The sequence below is a fragment of the Centruroides vittatus genome, unplaced genomic scaffold (assembly GCF_030686945.1).
Source record: "Centruroides vittatus isolate TY-2023 unplaced genomic scaffold, ASM3068694v2 contig_392, whole genome shotgun sequence".
NCBI classification, from domain to species: Eukaryota; Metazoa; Arthropoda; class Arachnida; order Scorpiones; family Buthidae; genus Centruroides; species Centruroides vittatus.
In genome coordinates, this window is record NW_027122208.1 from 690,592 (window position 1) to 713,947 (window position 23,356).

General features: G+C 35.2%; 2 protein-coding genes across 3 annotated transcripts in view; both read left to right on the forward strand.

The window, feature by feature from the left end:
- Positions 1–482: 482 nt before the first annotated feature.
- On the forward strand, positions 483–1,262 carry LOC136976007 (uncharacterized). The gene has a single exon (XM_067271206.1). It carries the CDS (start codon positions 483–485, stop codon positions 1,260–1,262), a length of 780 nt encoding a protein of 259 aa, XP_067127307.1.
- Positions 1,263–4,519: 3,257 nt separating this feature from the next.
- The window catches only part of Swt1 (Swt1 RNA endoribonuclease), a 275,536-nt gene continuing 256,699 nt past the window's right edge, over positions 4,520–23,356 (forward strand). For both annotated transcript variants that reach the window (XR_010880852.1, XM_067271167.1), the window contains exon 1: positions 4,520–4,708. The gene's annotated coding sequence lies outside the window, so the exon portion shown is untranslated. The remainder of the gene's footprint in view (positions 4,709–23,356) is intronic.

The window sequence follows — 23,356 nt, forward strand, 5'->3', positions numbered from 1 at the left end:
AAACTAATAAAGTTTTATTTAATTTCATTACACTTAATTGTATAAATAAAGTTGCAACGTTTAACAAAGATAAAGATACTTTGCTTCTGTTTTCCATCCGTCGTTCGCTCCAGTAGACAATTCACAATTTCACAAGCAAGGTCACCTCCGTGCTTGTAAAGTTGTGAATTGTCTACTGTTTTCCCTCTGTTTACAAGTCAACACCTTACAAGTAGTATATTACCTGACCGCATGTGGTTCCAATTAACAAGGTCGCGCTTCTTTTGTTCCCTCTATGCTAAAAGGCCAATACTTTACATGTTACGTTTTAATAACTTTAGATCTGACAACACTAAACATTTATTGAGTTCGCACCTTTGCAGTATAACGGATAAACGGATCGTGTTGTCTCGGTGAGTGCCTAGGTCTAGTAGTTGAACGATATTTTATAAACGTGAACATTGCAAATATAATTGTGTTACTGTATTGGTCATACCAGCATCATGGGTAAGTGGAGTAAATATAATAAAAACTTCCAAAATGCATGGCTGTCAGATAAAGAATTTAGCAAATGGATCGAAGAAGTAGGGAATGACAGTGAAAAAGCATACTGTAAACTTTGTAAAGTGTATCTCAGAGCCCACAAAACTGACTTAACCAAACATGCATCTACTGCAAAACATGCTAAGAATGCTGCGTGCATAACTTCGCCGTCTCAACAAAGGTTGACAACCATATTTTCTGAAAAGTGTATGGTCACTAAACTGGAACTCAAATTAGCTGCGTTTGTTGCCTGCCATACAAGCATTAGAAATGTTGATCATTTGACAGATTTGGTAAAAAATGAATTTCCTTCGTCGAGTTCATCATCGATGCCGATATACATAAAAAGTTTAAAAATGCATAGAAGTAAGTGCTCTGCTATTATTAAGAATGTCATTGCTCCTGCACTGCTACAAGAATTAATTGAGGATATTAAGAATCACAATTTTTCTCTTATCATTGATGAATCAACTGATATTTCTTGTGTGAAACATTTATGCTTGTGTATCAGATATTATAACTCAAAGGATAATCGAATAGTACCTCAATTCCTCGGATTGATTCCTGTCACAGTTACTACTGCAGAGGCACTGCATGATGCTGTTACACACTTTTTGTGTGATGTTGGCATTGATATTCAAAAATGCTTTGCTATTGCAACTGATGGTGCATCTAACCTGTGCGGTATTAATAACTCTCTTTACACACGCATGAAGAAGGATAACCCAAATATAATATAAGTGCATTTGTCATTCTCTTCATTTATCCTGTTCACACGCGTCAGAGGAATTGCCTGGAAATATAGATTATTTGCTCAGGGAAACGTATAACTGGTTTCACAGATCTGCTTTGCGCTGTGATTCCTATATGAAGCTATATAAATTGATAAATGATGGCGAAGAACCCCTGAAAATTCTTCCTCTTTCTCCTACACGATGGCTAGCAAGAAGCAACTGCGTAAAGAGAATCCTACATCAATGGGATGCTTTACAATTGCATTTTAAAACGGTTTCTTCCAACTGTGATAGATATTATGCAAGAGAACTATCTGCTATGTATTCTGATGCTGCGAACAAATTGTATTTAACATTCATGGTACTGAGTGAGTTTGAAAAAATTAATTTAATTTTCCAAAAGGAAATGGCCGATAGCTGCGGTGTATTAGAAGATTTACGCAACTTTGTTATATCGTTGTTGAGAAGAATTTTACCCCCATCTTATGCAAATGTTGAAAATATCTTAAACAACGTCGATGAAGAGGATTACGTTTCATACGAGGATGCTGATTTCGGTTATGAATTTTCCAATTTATTAGTGGAGAACTTAGCTTTGGGAAAGATTTCTTCAGAACAAGGGCATTATATATAACAGCGTTGTTTCCAATTTTTAAAAAGAGCATGTAAGAACTATTAAATCGTATTCCAAGAAATATGGAGATTCTTCTGAAGATTCGTAACTTTTCTCCTAAGATCTGCTTGTCTCACACACGCCCACCATTTTCCTCTCTACCATTAGAATTATCTGAGAGAATCTCAGATTGGTGAGATAGAAAATCAGTGGCGTTCTCTGCTAACGATCAACTGGGAAAATGTTTTTCCTGATTGCATACCGACAGATGGAACAGATTTCTGGTGCAAAGCTATAACTATTAAAAATTCGGCTGGTGATTTTGTTTTGAAAGAATTGTCTCAATTTGCATTGACTATGTTCAGTTTGCCAATTAGCAATGCTACTGTTGAAAGAGTGTTTTCAAGAGTAACTGCAACAAAAACAAAACTCCGAAACAGAATGGGGCTAGAACTTCTTTCTTCAATTCTCCGGGTTAAAATGATGTTTGAAGACAGAAATATGTGCTGTTATAACTTCATACCATCAGCAAAAATGCTCACATTTAATTCGTCAATATATCACAAAGAATCATCTGAAAAGGAAGATGAAGAAACTGATGAGATTTTTTTCTGTAATACAATTTTAAATAGAAGATGAATAATAAATTATTTTGTACTTATTATTATTATTTTTTATTTATCAAAAACACACTGTGGCCGAATAAATCTTTTTCAAGTATCTTGAAACAAACAACAAATAAAGCAAAACAGTAAGGCCAAGAACACATATGCGTAAAATTGTGTGGCAGAAAACTGAATCAGAAATCAGCTTTCAGTTCAGTTTGTTTTACGTTTTTATGCCAGAACACACACGCGTAAAAATTCTGGTCGAATAGGAAACACCATTGCCACTAACACTGCTAATTTTATTAATTTTTTTCCTCTCATATATCTATCAATATGCGCTTATTTTTAATTCTTTTTTTAAGCGAAAATATGCTACTCACAAATTTATTTGTACTTTTACTTCGTTTTCTTGTTTTTTCCCGCTTGACTTCTTGATTCTACTTCTGTTTTAGAACGTTCCTTTCTCTAATTTAACGATTTCACTACATTTTTAGTAGACGTTTCCTTTTTTTCTTTTTTTAGGTATTCCTTTCTTCCGTTTGCTGGATTATATATATATATATAAACATTTTACTTTTATTTAGGTAATGTTAGAACGTGGGTCCCTACTGCCACCGAATCCAGCAAACAGAAGAAAAGAATACCTAAAAAAAGAAAAAAAGGAAACGTCTATTAAAAATGTAGTGAATAGGCCCAGTGTTGCTCGGGCAAAAGTAACGAAGATTAAGATTATTACATTATAGCCAATCTCACCTTTTTTCACAGAATGCAAGAATTAGGTTTCCCTGTTTCCAGACTAATTAGAGAATTTTTCGATGGGTCTGAAAATATGCTCGATTTTCCGCAAAAACGCATTTGCGCCTGTAAATATTGCACGTCGCTTTCTTTTAACATTTCCATTGTTAACATTTCCCTTGGTTCATATCAGGACTCCGTGATGGCCAACCAATTACATTACGGCCGGATGGCCGAGCGGTCAAGGTGGCAGCCTACCGCTCTGGGGGACCCGGGATCGAATCCGAACGGGTCGAATAATCCCCAGGAATTTTTCGGGGGGTGGTCCGTTCGGATATGTCGGGCCCCGTCCCTCACCACCCGGTCGCCCCATTGTGGGCCTGGCCGAACCCATAATGGGCTTTCTAAAAGAGGCCCTCTTAGTGCCCACAGGGCGGAAAGAGTTTAAAAAAAAAAAAAAAAAAAAAAAAAAAAAAAAAACCAATTACATTAATTTTTTTTTCAGAAAACCAATTTTTAGTTGACTTTGATGCATGAATGGCAGCATTATCTTGTTGGAATTGCCAATTTTCTCTCCCAATACGTGATCCAAAAGTTATTAAATTTTGATATTGTTGGAATCAACGATCGAAATTATTGTCAAATGTTATACGACATCGTTACGTACAACGAATTGTGTCGCGATGTTTTGTAAACGTTCTTCCGTTACGTAATAAAAGGTTGGTGACGCTGTTAACCCTTCGGAGATGGTGACCTCATTTCATACTCCCCTTTCCAGCGCTGACCTTCCGTGAGTCAAGACAGTGTAATCTTTGTGTATTCTTTGTTGTATAACCAGTTACGCGAGTCTAACTAGTTTTTACTAATCTCTCCGACAATCTCTAAACTAGTCTAACAGATACAACAGTTCTTGATACAGTGTAAACAGAAAGCCCTTAAAACTGAAAACAAAAGTCGCAGTCGCTAAGTTTCTAAGTTCAAAAAATGAATCGCCGCGCCTGCGAATGACTCGCTTTGATTTAGAGAAAATTGATGCAGATACACCGAATGTCCACATATATATATATATATATATATATATATTACAAACTTATTTCATTAGTAAAAGTGCATAGTTGCAAAATAATTCATTTTTATTGTTTGGGCTACAAACAGTTCAAATCCGCTACTTTTGGAGCACAACCACGCTACTTTTTAACCTTCAGATCTGGCAACAGTGCTACAAAAAGTAAAAACGTATGGCAACAGTGGTTCGTACTTGACGGAAGAAGCTGATACGCCGTTATGGTTTTTTGTTTCGTTATATTTTAAAATGGATCTTATACATAGTTTATGATGTACAGTACATAAACAGCATTATTATATTCATGAAGAAATAGACGAATTTGATTAGTGGAGTGTACAATCAACGTATTTTAGAAGGTTCCAGAATTGAGCTTTCGAAGTATCTGTAATTGGAAGTACTGTACCTTCCAGTTTCGCATTCGACAATTGAGGTAAAATATTTCTGTTGTTAATTTATTGTTAACAGAGTTATTTTCTATGTACTTATTTTTCTTGTTCGAGTTACAATTTAAAAAATAAACCTATGGGTCAATTTATGCTTCGAATGAGACGGTTAGGACTGTAGAGCATATTGATAGGAAAAATAGTCAGGAACCGTACCTATACGGACGACCCTTCACGAGATATGGGCCTCTCAAATATTACTCTACGGGTCACATGACCCTTTCAGAAAGATTTGCTTCCAAATGTGGAAATCCAGTAGCGGTTGCCGTTTTGCTTTCGGACTTTATGCTTCCAAGCGAGGGTTAATCCCACAACCAACACTAAGAAGACTATTATGCAATGATAGAGATATTCTTAAATTGAATGAAAAATCTGGTGTCGGTAAATGTCTATCCTTACTACGTGGGACGTTTTTTTCTAATTTTGCTCTCTTAAGACACCTCTCTAGTAGACGTGTCCTAAACACAGAAATTTTTGGGGGCGAAGCGTATATTAAGAGCTATAAGCGAAAACTCGACTCATTACTTACCGACTGTGCACGGTGGGAGCCGCCATTGCTTAACGTTGTTCACATCGCGGAGTAGCACGTTAGTGGTGCCTATCAAATTCCATTAAGACATGCTCTGTCAGGAGAAAAAACTAGCTACATAGGGGCCACTGCCAGAATGCTATGCTTTCGCATCCTAGAACATCGGGAGGATATTATAAACAGTAGACTATCAACAGAATTAGCTAAAAAAAGTGCTTGACCAAGATTATCTTCTGCTCTGGGCTCAAACCAAATTACTCAAGTAGTGCAACAATCAAAAAGAATTACCATATTTTACGGACTATAAGACGCACCTTAATTTTTAAGCAATTTTTTAAAAAAAAATACCTATAAGATGCTACGGACTATAAGACGCACCTGAATTTTGGAGGCAATTTTTCGAAGAAAAAAGTGCGGCTTATAGTCCGTAAAATACGGTATTCATTTGGGAGAACCTCTACATATCTAATCTAACACTGTGCAACACGCCAACCCTTGAAATCCCACAACTGTGGATAACATTATTCAAGTAATTTAATTTAGGATTTTAAATCCTTTTTCACATAATCACATGCATTTCTCGCAATCACTTGCTATGCATACCTGGGGATTTTACATCATTTTTAATGCCTTTCAAATATTTTTAGAACATTGCTCAATTTAAATTCAATTTCTCTATTCCATCCACATGCATTACTTATTTTCGTAGGTCTGTTCAAAAGCATATCATTTGAAAATAATTGTATTTGATATTCGCCTAAAGATGGTAGCTTTAAGCTATTGAAAATGCTAACAAATACCTTTCTACTCCAAAAGTCGCAATTGGTAATGCCGCAACACTCAAGTGTATTTATTTTATTTATATTTACTTGTGTTTCATTATAAGTAAAAATTAGTTTTTAACATTTCGGGACAATTTTTCACAGTTCTACTGATTAAAAAAGTATTGGAAACATTTTATGATACAAACAACTTTTTTCCATTTATGTTAAAGCTTTTGTTTATTAATTTGTTTGTTCAGAATATTTTAGGGTTTATTTATAGAAAGTCCTGTTTTTTTATTTTATTAGATGATTCCAAATTAAAAATGTTTTTAAAATTGTATAAAATATCTGATAAAAATACCAGAATAAATAATTGTAAAAATGAACAAATATCAGACTATACAATGAAGAGTCCTCTTTGTTTTTGTTCACACCTAAGGAAATAAGTCTTACCATGTTAGTCTGTTATTATCCTGAGGTGTGAACAAGGACAAAGAAGACTCTTCCTTGTATTGGCAAGCGCCAAATCCGACAGAGGGCGCTCAAAATGGCTGCGGAAACAGGTAAGGAGCTGACAGGAAATGTCTTGTAGAAGGTGAAACCGTTTTGGATGCTGGACACGTCGTATTTTGTGGATTAAACTCTAACAACAACACTGAACATAGTTTTATTTATCATAATAGTTATGTTTTTATATTAGAACATGGTGTATACTGCTTAAAATATTTAAACACTTCTCACCTGTTATACGTTAACAGGTGAGAAGTGTTTTAATTCTACACACGATAGTCTTTTATTTTATTTTTAAATAATAATTCTTATGTAGTCATGACGTAGCGGTAATATTCCTATTCAAGTTTGAAGATTATTCTTTTGAAAATCTGAAGCTGTCCACATAAAAAGAAAAAAATGTCTAATTTTTTTTCTAAATGGACATGCCTGTCAAAAAATTGTTTTTGTACGCAGATCGGAAAGAAAATAGGAAAATTTTCTATCTTCATATACATATGTTGAGATAACTTTCCAGTCGAATTTTTAAAAATATTCTTAATTGAAAATATAAGTTAATTTACGTTTTTTGTTTTCATTTTAGTGTTATGCTCTGCTATTGCATGTTTACGAAAACCAGACAGCCCCGCTTTGCAGGTGCATTCTCCCCATAATTGAGATGTATTAAAACGACAATATCTGAGATTGCAACATTAAAGCAACAACATGAACTTTCAGTGTTGTTGTTAGAGTTTAATCCACAAAATACGATGTGTCCAGCATCCAAAACGGCTTCACCTTCTACAAGACAACGTTTTCTGTCGCCGATACAGTCTAGAATTTGACATAAATTCAATGTATTTAATAAATATATAAAAATATAAATACGACTATACAAAGATAAAACTTACTTCTGTCTTTCAGAAGCAAGTTTTATCTTTGTATAGTCGTATTCATATTTTTATATATTTATTAAATTAAATAACGCCGGCCGTGTACTTTTTATTAATTATTTACTTTATAAATTCAATGATTTGTTCTCCATTTGGTCATCGCAGTAGTCGTCACCGATGGAAACTGAATCGGCTCAGGCATTGAACAAACACATGGTCGGTTCCTTACCTGTTTCGGCAGCCATCTTGAGCGCCTTCTGTCGGATTTGGCACTTGCCAATAGTCTAATAATTGTTAATTTTTATATTAAAATATTATTTTATTCCTGTGTATTTATGATCACATAATGCATTTGTCAATATAAAGAAATGAAAATTATCTCATACATAATAAAACAGTTTTGTCATTTTTATTGTTAGTGTAAAATCTCATTTTAATGGATTTCTTGGAATAACAGATTTTTGTCCATGTCCTGTAAAATCTATTTAATCTTATCTCCTTTTAGCTGATCTGTAACTTGCATTGTCACTGTCAAGTTTGCAACAATTAAAATTTTTGTTTATTTTCTAACTGTTTTATTCAATTATCCTGAGTAATGCCTTTATTTGTTAATATTATTAAAATTTAAGTTATAAAGTTTTTAATTTTGCACATTTGATATCATATTATAAAGGGTCAAATTTTTGGTGGTACATTCATTATTTCTTCAATTGCTTCATCTCTCATATAGAAAAATATTCCTGCTTACAGAAAACATCAAAATTTTTGGCTGTTTATTTCATATTTTGAGTAATGTTGATTTCTGACCACTGCATGACTTACTGCACAAAAATAATCTGATAAGATAAAACTAACTGTTCAATCTCAAAGACAATATTTTTCTGAATACAGCAAAACATCAACAATTGTAACTTTAACTGAGAAGGGAGCATTTTTTAATTGGGTTAATATTTTAATTTATATTTATGAAATATCCTACTTTAATGTTTAGAAATGTTATTTTGTAATAAAGTGAACAGTTTTATCTTGCATATTTATATTTGGAATATATTATTAATTTTAAGTATATTTTTGAAATCATTTCAAGTATTTATATTATGGTTTGGTTTAGTTTATTTTATCAGACCATCTTAAATTTACTATTATTTTTATATTTTGATTGTAAAAGAATGTTTTTTATAAGGTTGTAATATTTTTTTTCCAATAACGGATTTAGAGGAGTTAACCTCAAAAAAACCCCGAATCCCAAAGGTGTAAGCATCGTGCCAAAGGGATGAATGGCTGAGGGTTAGAAGCCATAAACGATGCCTGCTAAAAAATTGGCCACCTTTTAGCAGTAAAATTTTTCATACTTTCCATTTTTATTTTAATACATTTGTCATAAAGCTGTGTCAAATTAGGATTGGACTTTCTTCTACATGCTGACAATTGAAAATATCCATAATCATTTATTTAAATTATTGGAAATAAAAAAAGTATAGAATTGATTTCAGCTATGTCTTGTGTATGGTAATAGTCCAAAGATAAAATGACAGAATATCAGCAATAAAAATGAGAGTCATTCCATTTGAAAAGATAACCTTTGAATTTCAGTTAAATTTTGCACAAACGTAATAAGGACCTTAAACTAAACCATGCAAAATATTAGCCTTGTAAGTTGCATGGTTCCCGAGATTTAAACCTAAATGTGAAGACTCATGCCACCTCCACATGTGCAGTGATTAAACAGCCAATTTTGTTGTCCAATGATTCCTTGACAGAGAGCAATTACAGCATGAAACTTTGTAGCACAAGATAATTTCAAGTAGACAATTTAGATATTCTCGTAAAAGTTTCTAACGAAATGTACTCTATTCACAAATTTTCACCAAAGTATGAGTAAAATTCATTCTTGTGAAACCAAAGTCACATTTCAATTCCCTGTAACTTTGAGAGAAAACATTCTTCCAAAGCCAAGCTTTGGGTTTTAAAACTATAAGAAGGTAATTATTCATTTAAATTGTCAAGTTTATAGCTGTCATAGGTTTAGAAATATTCCCACAGAAAAATTTTGAGATTCAATTTTTACTAACTTTTAGAGGCAAATATTGCCATGTGAGGTATCTTAAATGATCTTTCTAATGCAGAAAAAAAATTTATCTTTCCTTCTATTGAAATATATGGATTTAATTTTTTATCTGACTTTACTAAGCACAAAAATGTTGCATTAAACTTAGTGATGTCTTGATTGTGCAAAACAACAGTTATTAGTTATCAAAGTGTGGCTTTAGAACTATACAAGACTATGGAATGCAGCTTAGCCTGTTATTCACTATCTGGTCATTTTGTAATTCAATTAGAAGATCTTTAATGTGAATGATGAGATATGCACATCCAATATTAAGCAAAAAAATTTGCTAGGAATTTGATTAACACTTAATAAATTAAAACCAACAACTGTAGTGCCTTTGACCGGTGTGCTTCTCTCCTCTTTCTCTGTAAAACGCAAACGTTTTCGAACCTCGTTGGTTCTTCCTCAGGCGTAACGGAATTCTGTTCTACAAAATTTAAATATCCCGTCGAAGTTGACCGTTGATTTAGAAAAAATTTGCATTCTGGAACGCTGTCGCGTGTAGCCGATGTCGTCATATTAGACTTGCACGATGTGAGTATAGCGCTACGTCAGGGATCTGTTGAGAAAGGCTTCCCAAGCCGATGATAAGATGATCTCCTTTTTAAAATTGATGCAGTGCGTGTTACTGCGGGTGTTGAGTAAGATGTATATAGCTTCAAGCCATTTGAGGTGATCTTGTCGAAACGTGGGGTGAATGATTGCGGCACGGGTGAAAACAGGCTCTATTTCTGGATCGGATGAATAGACTGCTAGGGTGGTGTTTTGTCTATGGTGTAATATGTCCGCTTTGTGCTCCTTGATCCTCGTCTGTATGAAAGTGTTGATTAACACTTTCTATGAGACATGAGAATGATCTTTGACCCAGCAATATACCCATAATTTTTTGTAACCTTTGGTCTAAATGTGTATACTTGTATTTTCCACAGCCATTGTCCTTTTGTAAAGAGTATATACTTCTAGATCCATCTGTTGATAAAATTTTAAGATTGAAATTTGAAATCAATATCACAATTTTGTGACTTTTATCAAATTTTTTTCTCAATGAAAGGTTTTTCTGTTTTTTTTTCATTGAAGTTATTACCATTATAATTAAATAATTTAATCTTTAGTTCTTTTAAAATATAAATACAAATAAGTAAATAAGTATAAATATCAAATTATTGCAGATTAATGAACATTTTTTTTATAGGGTACAAATTTGCATATTTACTGGAATGGGCATATAAACAAAACAAAAACTAAAATTTTATAAAAATTAATTTAAAACTATGGAGTTGGATTATTATATCAAAATAACACAATAAAAATAGAAAATAAAAAGAAAGGTGAACCCAAATGCAGAAAAATTCTTTTAATTATACCAATAATTTCTCTAAATGCATTTTGCCGGAAGGGCCTCCTCAGTACAGTTATTGGTGAATAAACAGTTCTGAACTTCAACATTATCCTAGTACAGAATTACATTTATATACCCAATAAAGGTTCCCAGCATGCAGCTGTCAATACACCAGTATTTAAATTAAACCGTATTATTTTGCATAATTGTAGTGAAATGTTCTATTACTTTTCTTTTTATGTTTTTTTTTCCCGATAAACAATTTTTATGTTTTTATTGTTATTAATATCAATTTCACAATTATTAATATTACAATAATGAAAAATAGGAGAATTATTATTTCTTAATCTTACAGATGCTAAATGTTCTGACAATCTGGTCTTCAATTTTCTTTTCGTTTCTCCAATATAGAAACTTGGAATATTGCATGTGCATTTCAGTCTTTATACCACACCTTCTTCTAACAGGTTTTTTTATGCTGCTTCTTATGATCATCAGATCAGATAACCTATTGTTTTATTGTTTTGGGTTGGAACCAATTTAATTTTATTTTGACTAAGGATCATCTTATATTTTTCATATACAGCTTTAATATATGAAAATAATACATACTATATGGTCTCTGTTTTTCTTTTACTTTATATCTGTCCAACATGAATTGTTCATACCAACTATTCAATATTTTCACTGGATACCTGTTTAAAATGTACTTCTCATGTATTTCTTTTATCTCCTTATCTCTTATATCACTTTTTGTAGTTTTCAAAAGAATCTTCCTTGTTACGTTTTTGATTTCTAGGGCAATATGATTTGAAATTAATTACTTTTTTAGCATTACATAGTTTTCCGAACCTGCAATATTCTAGATGATCTCTAAGTCTCATAATCATTATATCTAAGTACAGTAGAGCATCGATTATCTGATTCAATTGGGGACTGGGGTTGGTCGGATAACTGAAAAAACAGATAACCGAAAAGTATGAAAAAATACATTATTAGTATAGTATATTAGTATATCCCATGTACAGTACTTAGTATATTAGTATATTGCTATTAACCTACTTCGTGTTGCATTTTCATCAATGTTAAGCCTAACAAATTTTTTAAATAATGATCATCACTATTGTATCGTTAAAAATTCTTTCTTTATTTTGCACAAAATAAATAAAAAAATAAAGAAAAATAGAAAATCAAGCCTGGCTGAAATACTGGCCTCCCTTTCATGGTCGAGCCAGTGTTGCCAGCTAAAGCACACAAAAATTTAACAAAAATAATATTAAAGTAGCCAAGACATAGCCAAATATTGTAGCGCCACATCACTAGCGGACATTTGAATTTGCCAACTAGAACGCGGTCGGTTAACCGATGTGACGGTTGATCGGGGTTCGGATAATCGATGCTCTACTGTAGTTTATTATACTTTTCACATTCTTGAGTGAATTTAATGTTTGGGTTAATTTTATTAGCTTGTATCAATATTTCCTTAGGTATGGTTATTGCACTGTTATAAATAAGCACTATGTCATCAACATACCTTGCAAAGAATATTATGGCTTTTAAGTTTGAAAGAGTTTTATTCATATCTGACATGCAAATTTCTGCCAGTTTCAGGTCTATTACTTGAACCCATGGAAATTCAATCTTTTTGATGATAAAAATTTTCTTCAACTGAAAAATAAGTATTAACTAGTGCAAAATTAATCTATTCTATTAAATATTCTGGAACTTGGTACTTACATAAACTCAGTGTAATCATATAGTCAATAGAAGGGTACATTGATGTTATGTCCAAACTCAATCATTTATATTCTGGCAAAATTCTTCCTTTTTCTAATTTAGCTATTAATTCATCTGCCTTTTTAACACTGTATTCTGAATTTGGTATTATCTCTAATGACTTTTTAATAAATATTTATAAATTATATATAGTGTTGCCACTTTTCAAAATCACTGACCCGGACAGCAGGTCAGGTTTGTTTGAACACAAGTCCCTGATGCATGAGCAATGTCATTTCACCATGCAAAGAATAATGTGAATGGTCATGCCAGTTCTAAACCAGTTAGGACTTGTGGTGTAGGAGTAACTTAAATTAAGAAATGAAATAACTTGGCCTTGCAAGCAAAGCGAAGAAGCAAAAAAGAAAAAAAAGTCAACAGCATTTCTACAAAATTCTGGACAGAATTAATAGTTAACCTGGACACTGAGTTAAAAACCAGACGGGTGGTAACACTAATTATATAACAATGTAAACTTAAAATCAATAATAGGTCGATACTTATTTTCTGTGTGTTTCAATTCTAATGTTTAACTTATATATTAATGTTTAACTAAATAGAATGAAAATAAACAGTTACCCAATCATAATTGAGCATGAATTTTCAAATGGTTAATTGTGTATAAATAAAGGGTTAAAAAAATCTGGTTTTGTATTTGTATACATTATATTTATATTATGAACAATTAAATCTGTATCAACAAATACTTACTTATTATATATCAAATTAAATCGAAATAAATGATTTCTAATATAAACTAGTTGTAATTATAAAGTTATTTATTTTTTAAAATCTTGGAATATTTGAAAAGTCAGCAAAAGTCAGTCCACAGAATCATGACACCTAAAAGTTCTGACCTGAAAGTTTTAATTTCCAAAAAAGTTTGATTTTTAGAATACCCATGTTTTGTTCCCTTTTAGGCTAATAGAAACAGAGTGCTTATTCTTTGAGCTTCTGTTTTGAATGCTTGTATTGTATTCCTATGTTAAGGAGACACTTGTAGAATTTGTGACTACAGTTAATCCAGTAGTTCTTATAACTATGCCAATAGACTATTGGATACTTGGGTTTGTCCATAATGGCAAAGCTATTACCAGCTCTTTGAACTGCAACCTCATTGCCAAGGGGTCATGCCTGATAGCCAGGCAAATCCAGCCACATTTTTTTTTTAATGCAAACACAAGCATAACAAAGACTGATATAAATGATGTAACTTTACTATATGAGTTTCCAAGCCAAATAAAAAGCCAGTCTAAACAAAAAGTAGGTTCCTTTTTGGTTTCAAAACAAGTAAAAAAATGATCAGCACTTCGTTATGAACCTGTTACTGGTGTGCTTTGTGAAAATACAGTTTAACACAAACATTTTTGAACTTTTGGTGTTTGGATGATAATCAGATCATGGAATTCAAAATTTTATGAACAATTGACAGTACTGATTCAGATAGCTGGACTGTTGGCCATAAGAGCACCAGTAGGAGATGGTAATACAGCAAAAATATGATGCTCAGGAATCCAACAGATGTCCTTTTGTGTAGGTGAGTATAATGATCTACAAAGGCCATGTGGATGAAAAAACCCACCATTCAAGCAAACTAAGTTTTGACTAGGGCTTAAGTCTGATAGTTTGATTTTCAGTAAAAATTCTTACAATAAATTCAATAGTTTCATCTCTTGTAGGATTTTTCCATCATGGGAATTCCTTAAATAGTACAACTATTGGTGGCATAGCTCTCAGACTTATCAATGCCTGTAATTCCTTACAGCATGACCAGCTCCAAACTATCATGAAAGTATAAATCATAAATACAGTACTTTAATGCTGTATTCCTCCTCTATAATTTTCATTACAAGCATTAAGCTAAATATGTAAAAAAAAATATGTAAAAGAAGCTGTTTCTAATACTCTAAAAGTGGAAAAAAACATGTTTGATTTTTTTGAGTAACCATTTTTTGGAAATTAATCAAAATCCTTACAAAGTTTTTGCTTAATTAGTATTGGATGAGCATAGCTCAGCAAGCATGCACATTAAAGATCTTTTTAACTAAATTACATAATGACAACTTACAGTGAATAACAGGATAAGTTGCATTCCATAGTCTTGTATAGTTCTTAAGCTATGCTTTGACAATTAATAACATGTTTAATGCCACATTTTTGCCACTAGAGTTGGACAGAAAATTAAAACCATATATTTTGATAGGAGGAAAGATCATTTTTCTAATGCAAAAACAAAAGTTTGATATCCATATGATGATATTTGCCTCTCAATGTTGGTAAAAATTGAGTCTTGAAACTTTTCTTGCATTTTTCATTTTTCACAGGAGTCATATTACTGCCTGTAAGATGCAGTAATGTGACTCCTGCCATATCCAAGTTTCTCTACCATACATGAGCACAGACACCAATCACAGTTCTTTACACAGTCATTTGTGCCTCTTTGGACATCTTTTTTATCCATTTTCAAGGGATAAAAGGACTTATTGCATCCACTGTCCTTTCATTCCTATCTATCATGCTTTCCCAAATACCCAAACTCATTCACTTGTTCTTGTTGTTCACCATTTGCTCACCTTTGCATTCAAACACAATCACCTTAGTTTACTCACATTCACTCTCAGCATTTCTTCAAGATTAGACACAAGTGTCTGAAGCTCTTCCTTGCTCTTAGCTAATAGCAGAGTGTCATCTGCATGAAACAAACTTGTTAATTTCCAATTCTCATTTCATACCCAGGCACTCTGGATCTCCTGGATCTGGATCTGGTCATCCAGAAAGGTTATTGTATGTCACATCCTCTCAACTCTTAGAAAATCTGTGCCATTCGAACTTGTGCATGACAAAAACATGCATTTCCGTATGGGTCATGTAGCAGGTGGAAAGTTGCAGTGGCAGTTTTTTTCAATTTCACCAAAAATTTCAGGTTGATATGCTGCTGCTCTTTCAAGCTGGCCATTTCTCTGACATGCACTAACTACACGTCCACTTGCAGCAGGCACTCACAGCAATCTAATAGCTGTAGCAAGTTGAGACTTGCTGTGCTTGTTCTAACTTGTTCAAGGTTGTTTACCCACCCACTCATTTTGGCCCATGTGCCAGGAGATCAGTCTTGTTATTTTCTAGCCACACCACATATATGACAAAATTTATTATACTCCTCTGATCTTTAACATGATTTTCCATGAATGGTCTTGTATGGGAATAAAAGGTGTAAAATACCCATAGTTTTTTTTCACATAGAGCTGAACCAATTGTACTCCATTGTTCACCCAGGAATCAGCATATAGACTCAGCACTTTCTGACTTGTCTCTTCACACCCACTCATCCATTCATATCTCCAATTATAATCAAATGTTCCTGAAGGTCACACTCATCCAAGCCATCTCCTAGCTTTTCCCAAGACTCATCCTTTTCATCACTAGGACATGCACATGACAACAATTACTTTCTACATCTTTGCTTTGAAGCACATCATTCTTTCGTTCACTTACATGCATTAACTAAAATATCTACTTCTGCTTTGATCACTTTGTTTCTTGCACACCAAACCAGATCAACACATTCCCATTTACATTCATACATTCCTTGTCTTTCATTCTTATGAACATTTAACCTATTTTTGGTCATTTTCGTTATTAATTCATTCACTTATCTTTTTGCTCCTTTTATATTTGACACGCTCAATCAACATTCACATTTACACCTTTTTAATGATTATCTTATTCCAGTCCTGTCACTTCCTGGTTGGTGGGACAACTCTTGAGATCAGGAGCCTCACTACTATTAGACCCTTCTTTTGCCTACTTTTAACAAGAGGTTGTTTTACATGGTGACAGTATTACTCCCATTCATAACCCCCAACCTGGAAGACAGTGTTCTTGCTGTAGTATGGCCTGTATCCTCTGACCCTTCCTATTTGTAGCAAAGCTGCCACTGACATAGCTCACAGGATCTAGAGGGTGCACAAGTCTGCTCACCACTTTAAGGTGGAGGGAGATCTTGGAACAGAGATTACTTACAATGAAGTATATTAATTGTTAGTGTGTTTCATTTGACGTGGAAACACTCATATAAAACAAAATTGGGTTGGCAAACAGTAATCCAATGTCCTGACACATGGAAGAAGAGGAAACCTGTTAGGCCATCTTGGATTCAACACCCAGTTTTTAAATGGAAAAATGCATTTGATGTATCAGACTGATAGAGGATTTTACCAAAAAAAAGTTGTGCGCTTAATTTTAGTGTGACTTTACTCATTCACAAGGTTTAAATGATTTTGTGGAACTACAAAACTGCTGTCGTTAATTAACCAAAATCTATAAGAATGAAATAACAAATTCTAGTGTAAAATGAAAAATTACTTACCATCATAGAATCAAGGGCCTAATCAAACCTTACTCTTTACACTCAGCATACAATAACACAGAGGGTAAATCATACACAGTTGAAACAGATTTATTTTGGAAATTGCAAAAGCCAATAATAATGGCATAACCTTCAGGAGGAACCTGTTCATATACTCCTGTGAAGGAATTCTAAGAATCCACATTTGAGGACCTTCTTCCAGATGTTTGTTCCCCTCGGTCGCTTACACCAGCCTCTGATGGTAAATGGAAATACATTGGCACCATAACATCAAGGATACCAGAAGATGGGCTACCAATTTCATCATAGATGATGATACAATCAGCATAAACAGGGTCAACTTTATCTCCTTAAATGGAAACCTCTAACTTTTATTGCATATTATGGTTCTGCATCAAAAACAAAGTTTTGGATAAAACATTCTTTTTGAAAAGTGCACTTATTAAAGTTATGGGCATTTAAAGTTTTACGTAGCTGCCACATGGTACACAAGTAAATCTGTGGATATCTTTGAAGTTCAATGAAAAATGCTGAAAAACTCATTATACAACTATTTTTATTTAATAGAATCATGCTTTTTACTTTCCTGGTTGTTATGCATATAACAATGGAAAGTACAGTGGGACCTCGTTTAATGAGTATTTCACATAATGAGCAAAACAAATTGTAAAAGTTTGCCTTGCTTAACAAGTGATGTTTTGCATAATGAGTGATGAGGAGAGTGGAAGTCCTGAATTGTGCACGTGCGGCATGCTCCATCAGTCTGTGTTTAGCACTCGTTCCACTAGCATCTTAGTATCACTTGTGATCACATATTTTTCCAAACTTTTCTTCTTCTTCTTTGGCCTTAGTCCTGCTTAAGAGCTGAGTTGGCACATCTGGATTTTATTTTGAATTTCCATTTGGCCCAATCATGACCTGCGGGCTGTGGGCCTGGTCTGGGTGTAGGCCCCACAGCCCGCAGGTCATGGTGTAGTGTGTCCAGCTAATGCTATTTCAGGCAGGATGTACCTCCAAATGTAGGCCCATGTGGATGATGGAATCAGCATCAGCATAGAGCACGTGGCCATAGAGGCGCAGGCAACACTCACATGCTTTCTTGCTGATCTCAGCAACACCATACTGGGTGCTGATGTCCACATTGGGTACATGATTGAGTCTGGTAAGGCCACTCATCCAACGCAACATTCTAGTTTTTATAGTAGCAAGTTGGCAGTCGACAACCTTCGTAGTTGGCCTGCACCCAGCACCATACAGCGCAACGGGCCAGATGACAGTTTGATAAATCTTTGACTTGAGTTGGTCCTTGATGCGTCGGTCGCGCACACACTTGTTATTGAGTGCCACTTCAGCCAGGCGGCGTTGATGCGTGCTACTGCCTCATGGTATAAGTTATCGTTGGCAGAGATCACAGACCCGAGATGTTTAAAGTGCTCGGCTTGGGAAAGGCTGACGCCTTCAACAATGATTGTGTCTTGCTCAGTTGTGTCTGTTGTTAAGTACTCTGTCTTCCTCAGGTTCAGTCGGAGGCCATGTTGTGCAAGGTGATTACACCACATCTGGATGAGTTGCTGCAGGTCGATCTTGTCAGTGGAGGCAAGGAGCACATTGTCAGCATACAGTAACGTATATGGTACAAGTCGCTGGATGTCGTGTGTGATGGCATCCATGACAACAACGAAGAGAAACGGGGAGAGAGTGGAGCCCTGGTGAACACTGACAGAGACACAGAATGGTTTTGAGGTCCCAGCAATGCCACGGACATGGCTCATTGGATTGCAGTAGAGCAATTGCACCCAACTGATAAGTTCCCCAGGAATGTGATATTGGCGAAGAGCGGTTCAGATAAGCTCATGTGGTACACGGTCAAATGCCTTCTCAAGATCAAGAAAGGTGATGTGCAGTGGAATCCTCTTCTCGTAATGCCTCTCAACGAGGAATCGAGCAGTGAGGATGGCATCTATCGTGCTGCATTCCTTGACAAAGCTGGCCTGGTTTCCAGTGAGTGTGACGAGGTCGCAGATCCGGCAGTCTAAGACACACTCAAACAACTTCATAGTGTGCGAAAGAAGTAGAAGAAAGAGCACTCAGCTTGGAATGCCTTTCTGTTTCCAGACAGGCACTGTAATACTCTGTTGCCAGTCAGTGGGCATCTTCTTCTTGATGATCAGGTTGAAGAAAGCGGCAAGCCAAGTCGATGGCCTCCAACCTTTAGCCCTCCAAAGATCTGCAGTGGTGTCATCTGGTCCGCATTCCCTGCCAGGCTTCATCCTCTTTAGTGCACTTTTGATCTCTTCTTCAGTAATTGGCTTCATGGTCCAGCCGTGGCGGGGAGTTCCGTGATAGGAGGATGAGGGAACTTCTTGGTGGAAATCTTCTCAAAGTAACCCCGCCATCGCTCCATTACGGCTTGTCTGTCAATGATCAGTTTGCCACATTTGTCGTTGACGCAGTGAAATTTCTCGATGTCTTGCATTCGTCATGATGGCTTTTGGCAAGGCAGTAGAGGAGATGCTCACCATCTTGCCCATCAAGCTTCTCATAGATTGTCTTGTAATGCGCTGCTCGGGCTGCAGCAACAGCTTTCTTAGCATCATGGCTGGCGTTTTGGTATATCTGCCAGTTCTGTGGAGTCTTGTTGTTGAGGAAGGCATGGTAGAGCTTTTTCTTTGCATGGACTTTTGATTTAACATAATCTGTCCAGAGCCAATTTTCGCGCTTCACAAAGTGCCAGCTTGGGATGGTACGGCCGAGTATCAATTGGGCAGCCCCTTGGATAGACCGCCTTGCCCTTCGCCATGTCTCCTCAACAGTTGTTATAGCTGAGAGATGAATATGTACGGTGGTCTCTGCCTTTGTCACCTAGACTCCACCACTTGATGTGCGGTGGGCCAGTTCGTCAGGCAGTTTTGGCGGATTGATGCAAAGAGTTGCAATGACAGGTCAGTGTTGTGTTGCCACTGTTTCGTATGGCTCAACCTTCGTGTCAACAACAGAGTGTAGGTCACGTTGTCGAACTAAGACATAGTTGATCTGCGACTTAGTCTCTCCACTGTAGAAAGTAGGCCATTGCAACAGTTGTTTTTTGAACCAGGTGTTGGTGAGGACAAGATCATGAGAATCAGCAAAGTCAAGAAGGCGTTCACCATCATCACTGTGTTGACCAAAGCCGCTGCCACCATGACAATGGCTTCCATCAGCAGTCTCACCAACATGGCCATTGAAATCGCCACTGACAATGATGTAATCTGTAGTTGGCACTTCTGGCAGCTGCTCCACGACCAGATGCAAGAACACATCCTTCTCAGCTCTGGTCGCCCAGTTTGTGGCACATAAGTGGTAAAAGCATGGACAGTCCGGTGCGGTGTCATGATGGCAATCTTCATAAGACTGTTAACGTATTGGTGGACCGACTGAACAGCATTGCGAATTCGTTCTGAGGTGGTGATGCCTATGCCGTTGTGGATGCGAGGGCTGCCAAAGTAGATCAGCTTGTAGTCATGTTCCCTCTGCTCTTGCTCTATGTTGCAGGCCTTTTGCTAGCTCCATCTGGTTTCCTGTAGTGCGCAGATGTCGATGCGTCACCTCCGCAAGGCTGCTGCAACAAACTCGTGCCTTGCATACGTCATACCAACATTGAGTGTCGCCACTCTAATCTGTTCAATATTTTTCTCTCCTCATACTTTGCGTTGTTGTTGTTTTCAGGTTTTCTGGACTATCTTGCTTGCATCCAGATGCATTTAATGCTTAAATAATTACCATCGAATTAAATAAGTTACTGATTAATATATTTAGAGGTTAAATGAACAACAAGTAATGTAAATAATGGAGAGTATTATTTGCCTCACTTTGATATTTTTATCATTAATGTTAAGAGAATAACACCCGTCCCTACATCTGGAACCCTTGCAAATTTTTCGGCTGGCCCGGGTCATACCCTGCCCCGTTGACTACGGTGTACGCCCTAGCATTACCTATATCCTGTTGATTCAAATTTAGATCCATGTGGGGTTAACGACGAATTATTTAATACACCTTCTGGCCGGCCTGTCGTAGGGCCTGTTATCCAGGATGTGGCCCGTGTTCAGCTCACCCCGCTAGTGCAGGGAGTATCCAGGTGCACCACGAAGAAGAATGGACATCACTCCCTATTTTTTTCCCAAACTTGTGTTCACACATATTACTTATAAACATCAACAACCATAGCCTGTTATAATAAACATACCAAATGATATGCCAAATTCTTGGGTCATTAAATTTAATGACCGATTCCAAATTAAATTTTAGAAATGTCTGAATTAAAAATTAACTATTTATAATTATTAAATTTAATACAGATGGAAACATAACTGCCTATCTCTAGTCAAATTAATTAATTTCTAATATTTAATTATAGCCGTTACATAACCTAAGAATTTGGCATATCGTTTGGAGTGTTTATCGAACATTAGCTGTGTTTTTTTTTTTTTTTTCTGAAAATTGAATTCTCATTCCAGGATGGTTCATTCCGTGCTAGAAGAAAAGATAATGATGATTCACACTCCTTAACGGTGTATATTATACAATTTTTTTTTTTTTTTTGAATAAACGTTAAGCATAAAACACTTGAGCATTTTTTTGGCATGAAACGCATTATCGTATTATACATTAATTTCTATGGGAAAAATTGTTTCGCTTAACGAGTGTTTCACATTACAAGTGAGACTCTGGAACGAATTATGCTCGTTAAGCGAGGTTCCACTGTATCGGAATTGTGTCAAGTTTGACCTGAGTTTTTGCAAATTTTCATGTTTTGAGACTGAGATCTCCTGAATCCAAAAATGGCAAAAAATTGTGCATGTTGGCCTCTATTTCACTTAATATCTCAGGATGGGGTAAAGATAAATGAAATTCGGCATTGTGGCTTGCATATGGGGGGCATTGATTCTATTGAATTTTGGTGGTTAAAATGTTGAGAGGGTGGGAAGATAGAGGGGAGGTCATGTATCTTGAGAGGGGTAGAACTTAATTAATTAATGAACATTTTATTCATTATTGACATTTACACTTTTTCAAAAAACTCATCCCTACATTCAAAATTAAGCTGTGTTATTTTAAAGTAATTAAAAATATAAAAAATTTTTATAACAAAATCTGATAACAGATGATGAGACGCACAATTTTAGTGTTTTGCTTTATTAAGCAAAACACTAAAATTGATAGCATCAAACACAATTTTAGTGTTTTGCTTTATTAAGCAAAACACTAAAATTGTGTTTGATGCTATCAATAATATAAGTTTCATTTTGTTTTTTTTAATAAAAACCCATAACAGCCAGGAAAGTTAAACAACTCTCATTGTGTAACTTTCCCTGCTAATTATTAAAAGTTCGATAATAATTTTGTGAATCTGATTATTTCAAGATCAAAATAATTTTTTTGCAGCAATTACAGAATAACTAAGGCTTCTCATCATACCGGGTTATATAAAACAAAACACACTATAACCAGTAACCGGCGTGAAGTATCCAAAACTGGCAAATGTTTTTGATGCCCCTCCTGGGCTCTTCCTCAGGATAAATTTGTTTTTTCATTGGAACTGGATTCTCTCATTCGAATGTTTTTAAATAGGAACATGCTCTACTTCCTAAGCTCAAATATGGAAGGAATCCACGTGTCACTTCAAAATTAATTTTTCTTTTTGACCAATGGGGATACGATATGTGCACCTTATAGTAATTACATGTATCACTTATTTATGATTTATCGTCTAATAAATATTGCCAAGCCATTGAGAGATTCATTTCATCCTTAAAATTAATGCAGGTTAATTTGCAATCAGTTTTAAAAATTTCCATTGCCTCCAAAGCTCTTAGATGTTCTTGATGCTGGGTGGTGTAGATAACCCGTGCCTCATTAAAAATTGGTGTTATGCCTGGGTTTGTTGCATAAGTAGACAATGCTGTCGTACATTTATTGTGGGTGATATCTGACTTATGCCCCTTTACCCTAGTGGCTAATGGATGTTTGGTGGGCCCGATGTAAATTAATTGTCTATCCCATCTGTCGTCCTTCAGAGTGATGCTATATATTCCCGAGAGCCTGTTCGAGTTATGGATGTCCTTTCCGTTTCTCAATAAACTGTATATTGAAGGGCTTCTGTATGCAATCCTAATTCCTCTTTTCTTTGCAATTGCATTATATATTATTGTTAGTTGTGGGTTGTACATTACCGGGATTTTTTTAATGCTTTCTTCATTATGCTCCTTAACACCCTTTTCCCTTCTGTAGTATTTTGTACATGAAGGTGCTGATTTTTATTTTATTTATTTATTTTTTTAAAGCCTGTTAACCTACATTAATTTTAAGGATGAAATGAATTTCTCAATG

Excerpts from the sequence above, each read along its gene's own strand:
- LOC136976007 (XM_067271206.1), top strand. The coding sequence starts at position 483 with ATGGGTAAGTGGAGTAAATATAATAAAAACTTCCAAAATGCATGGCTG.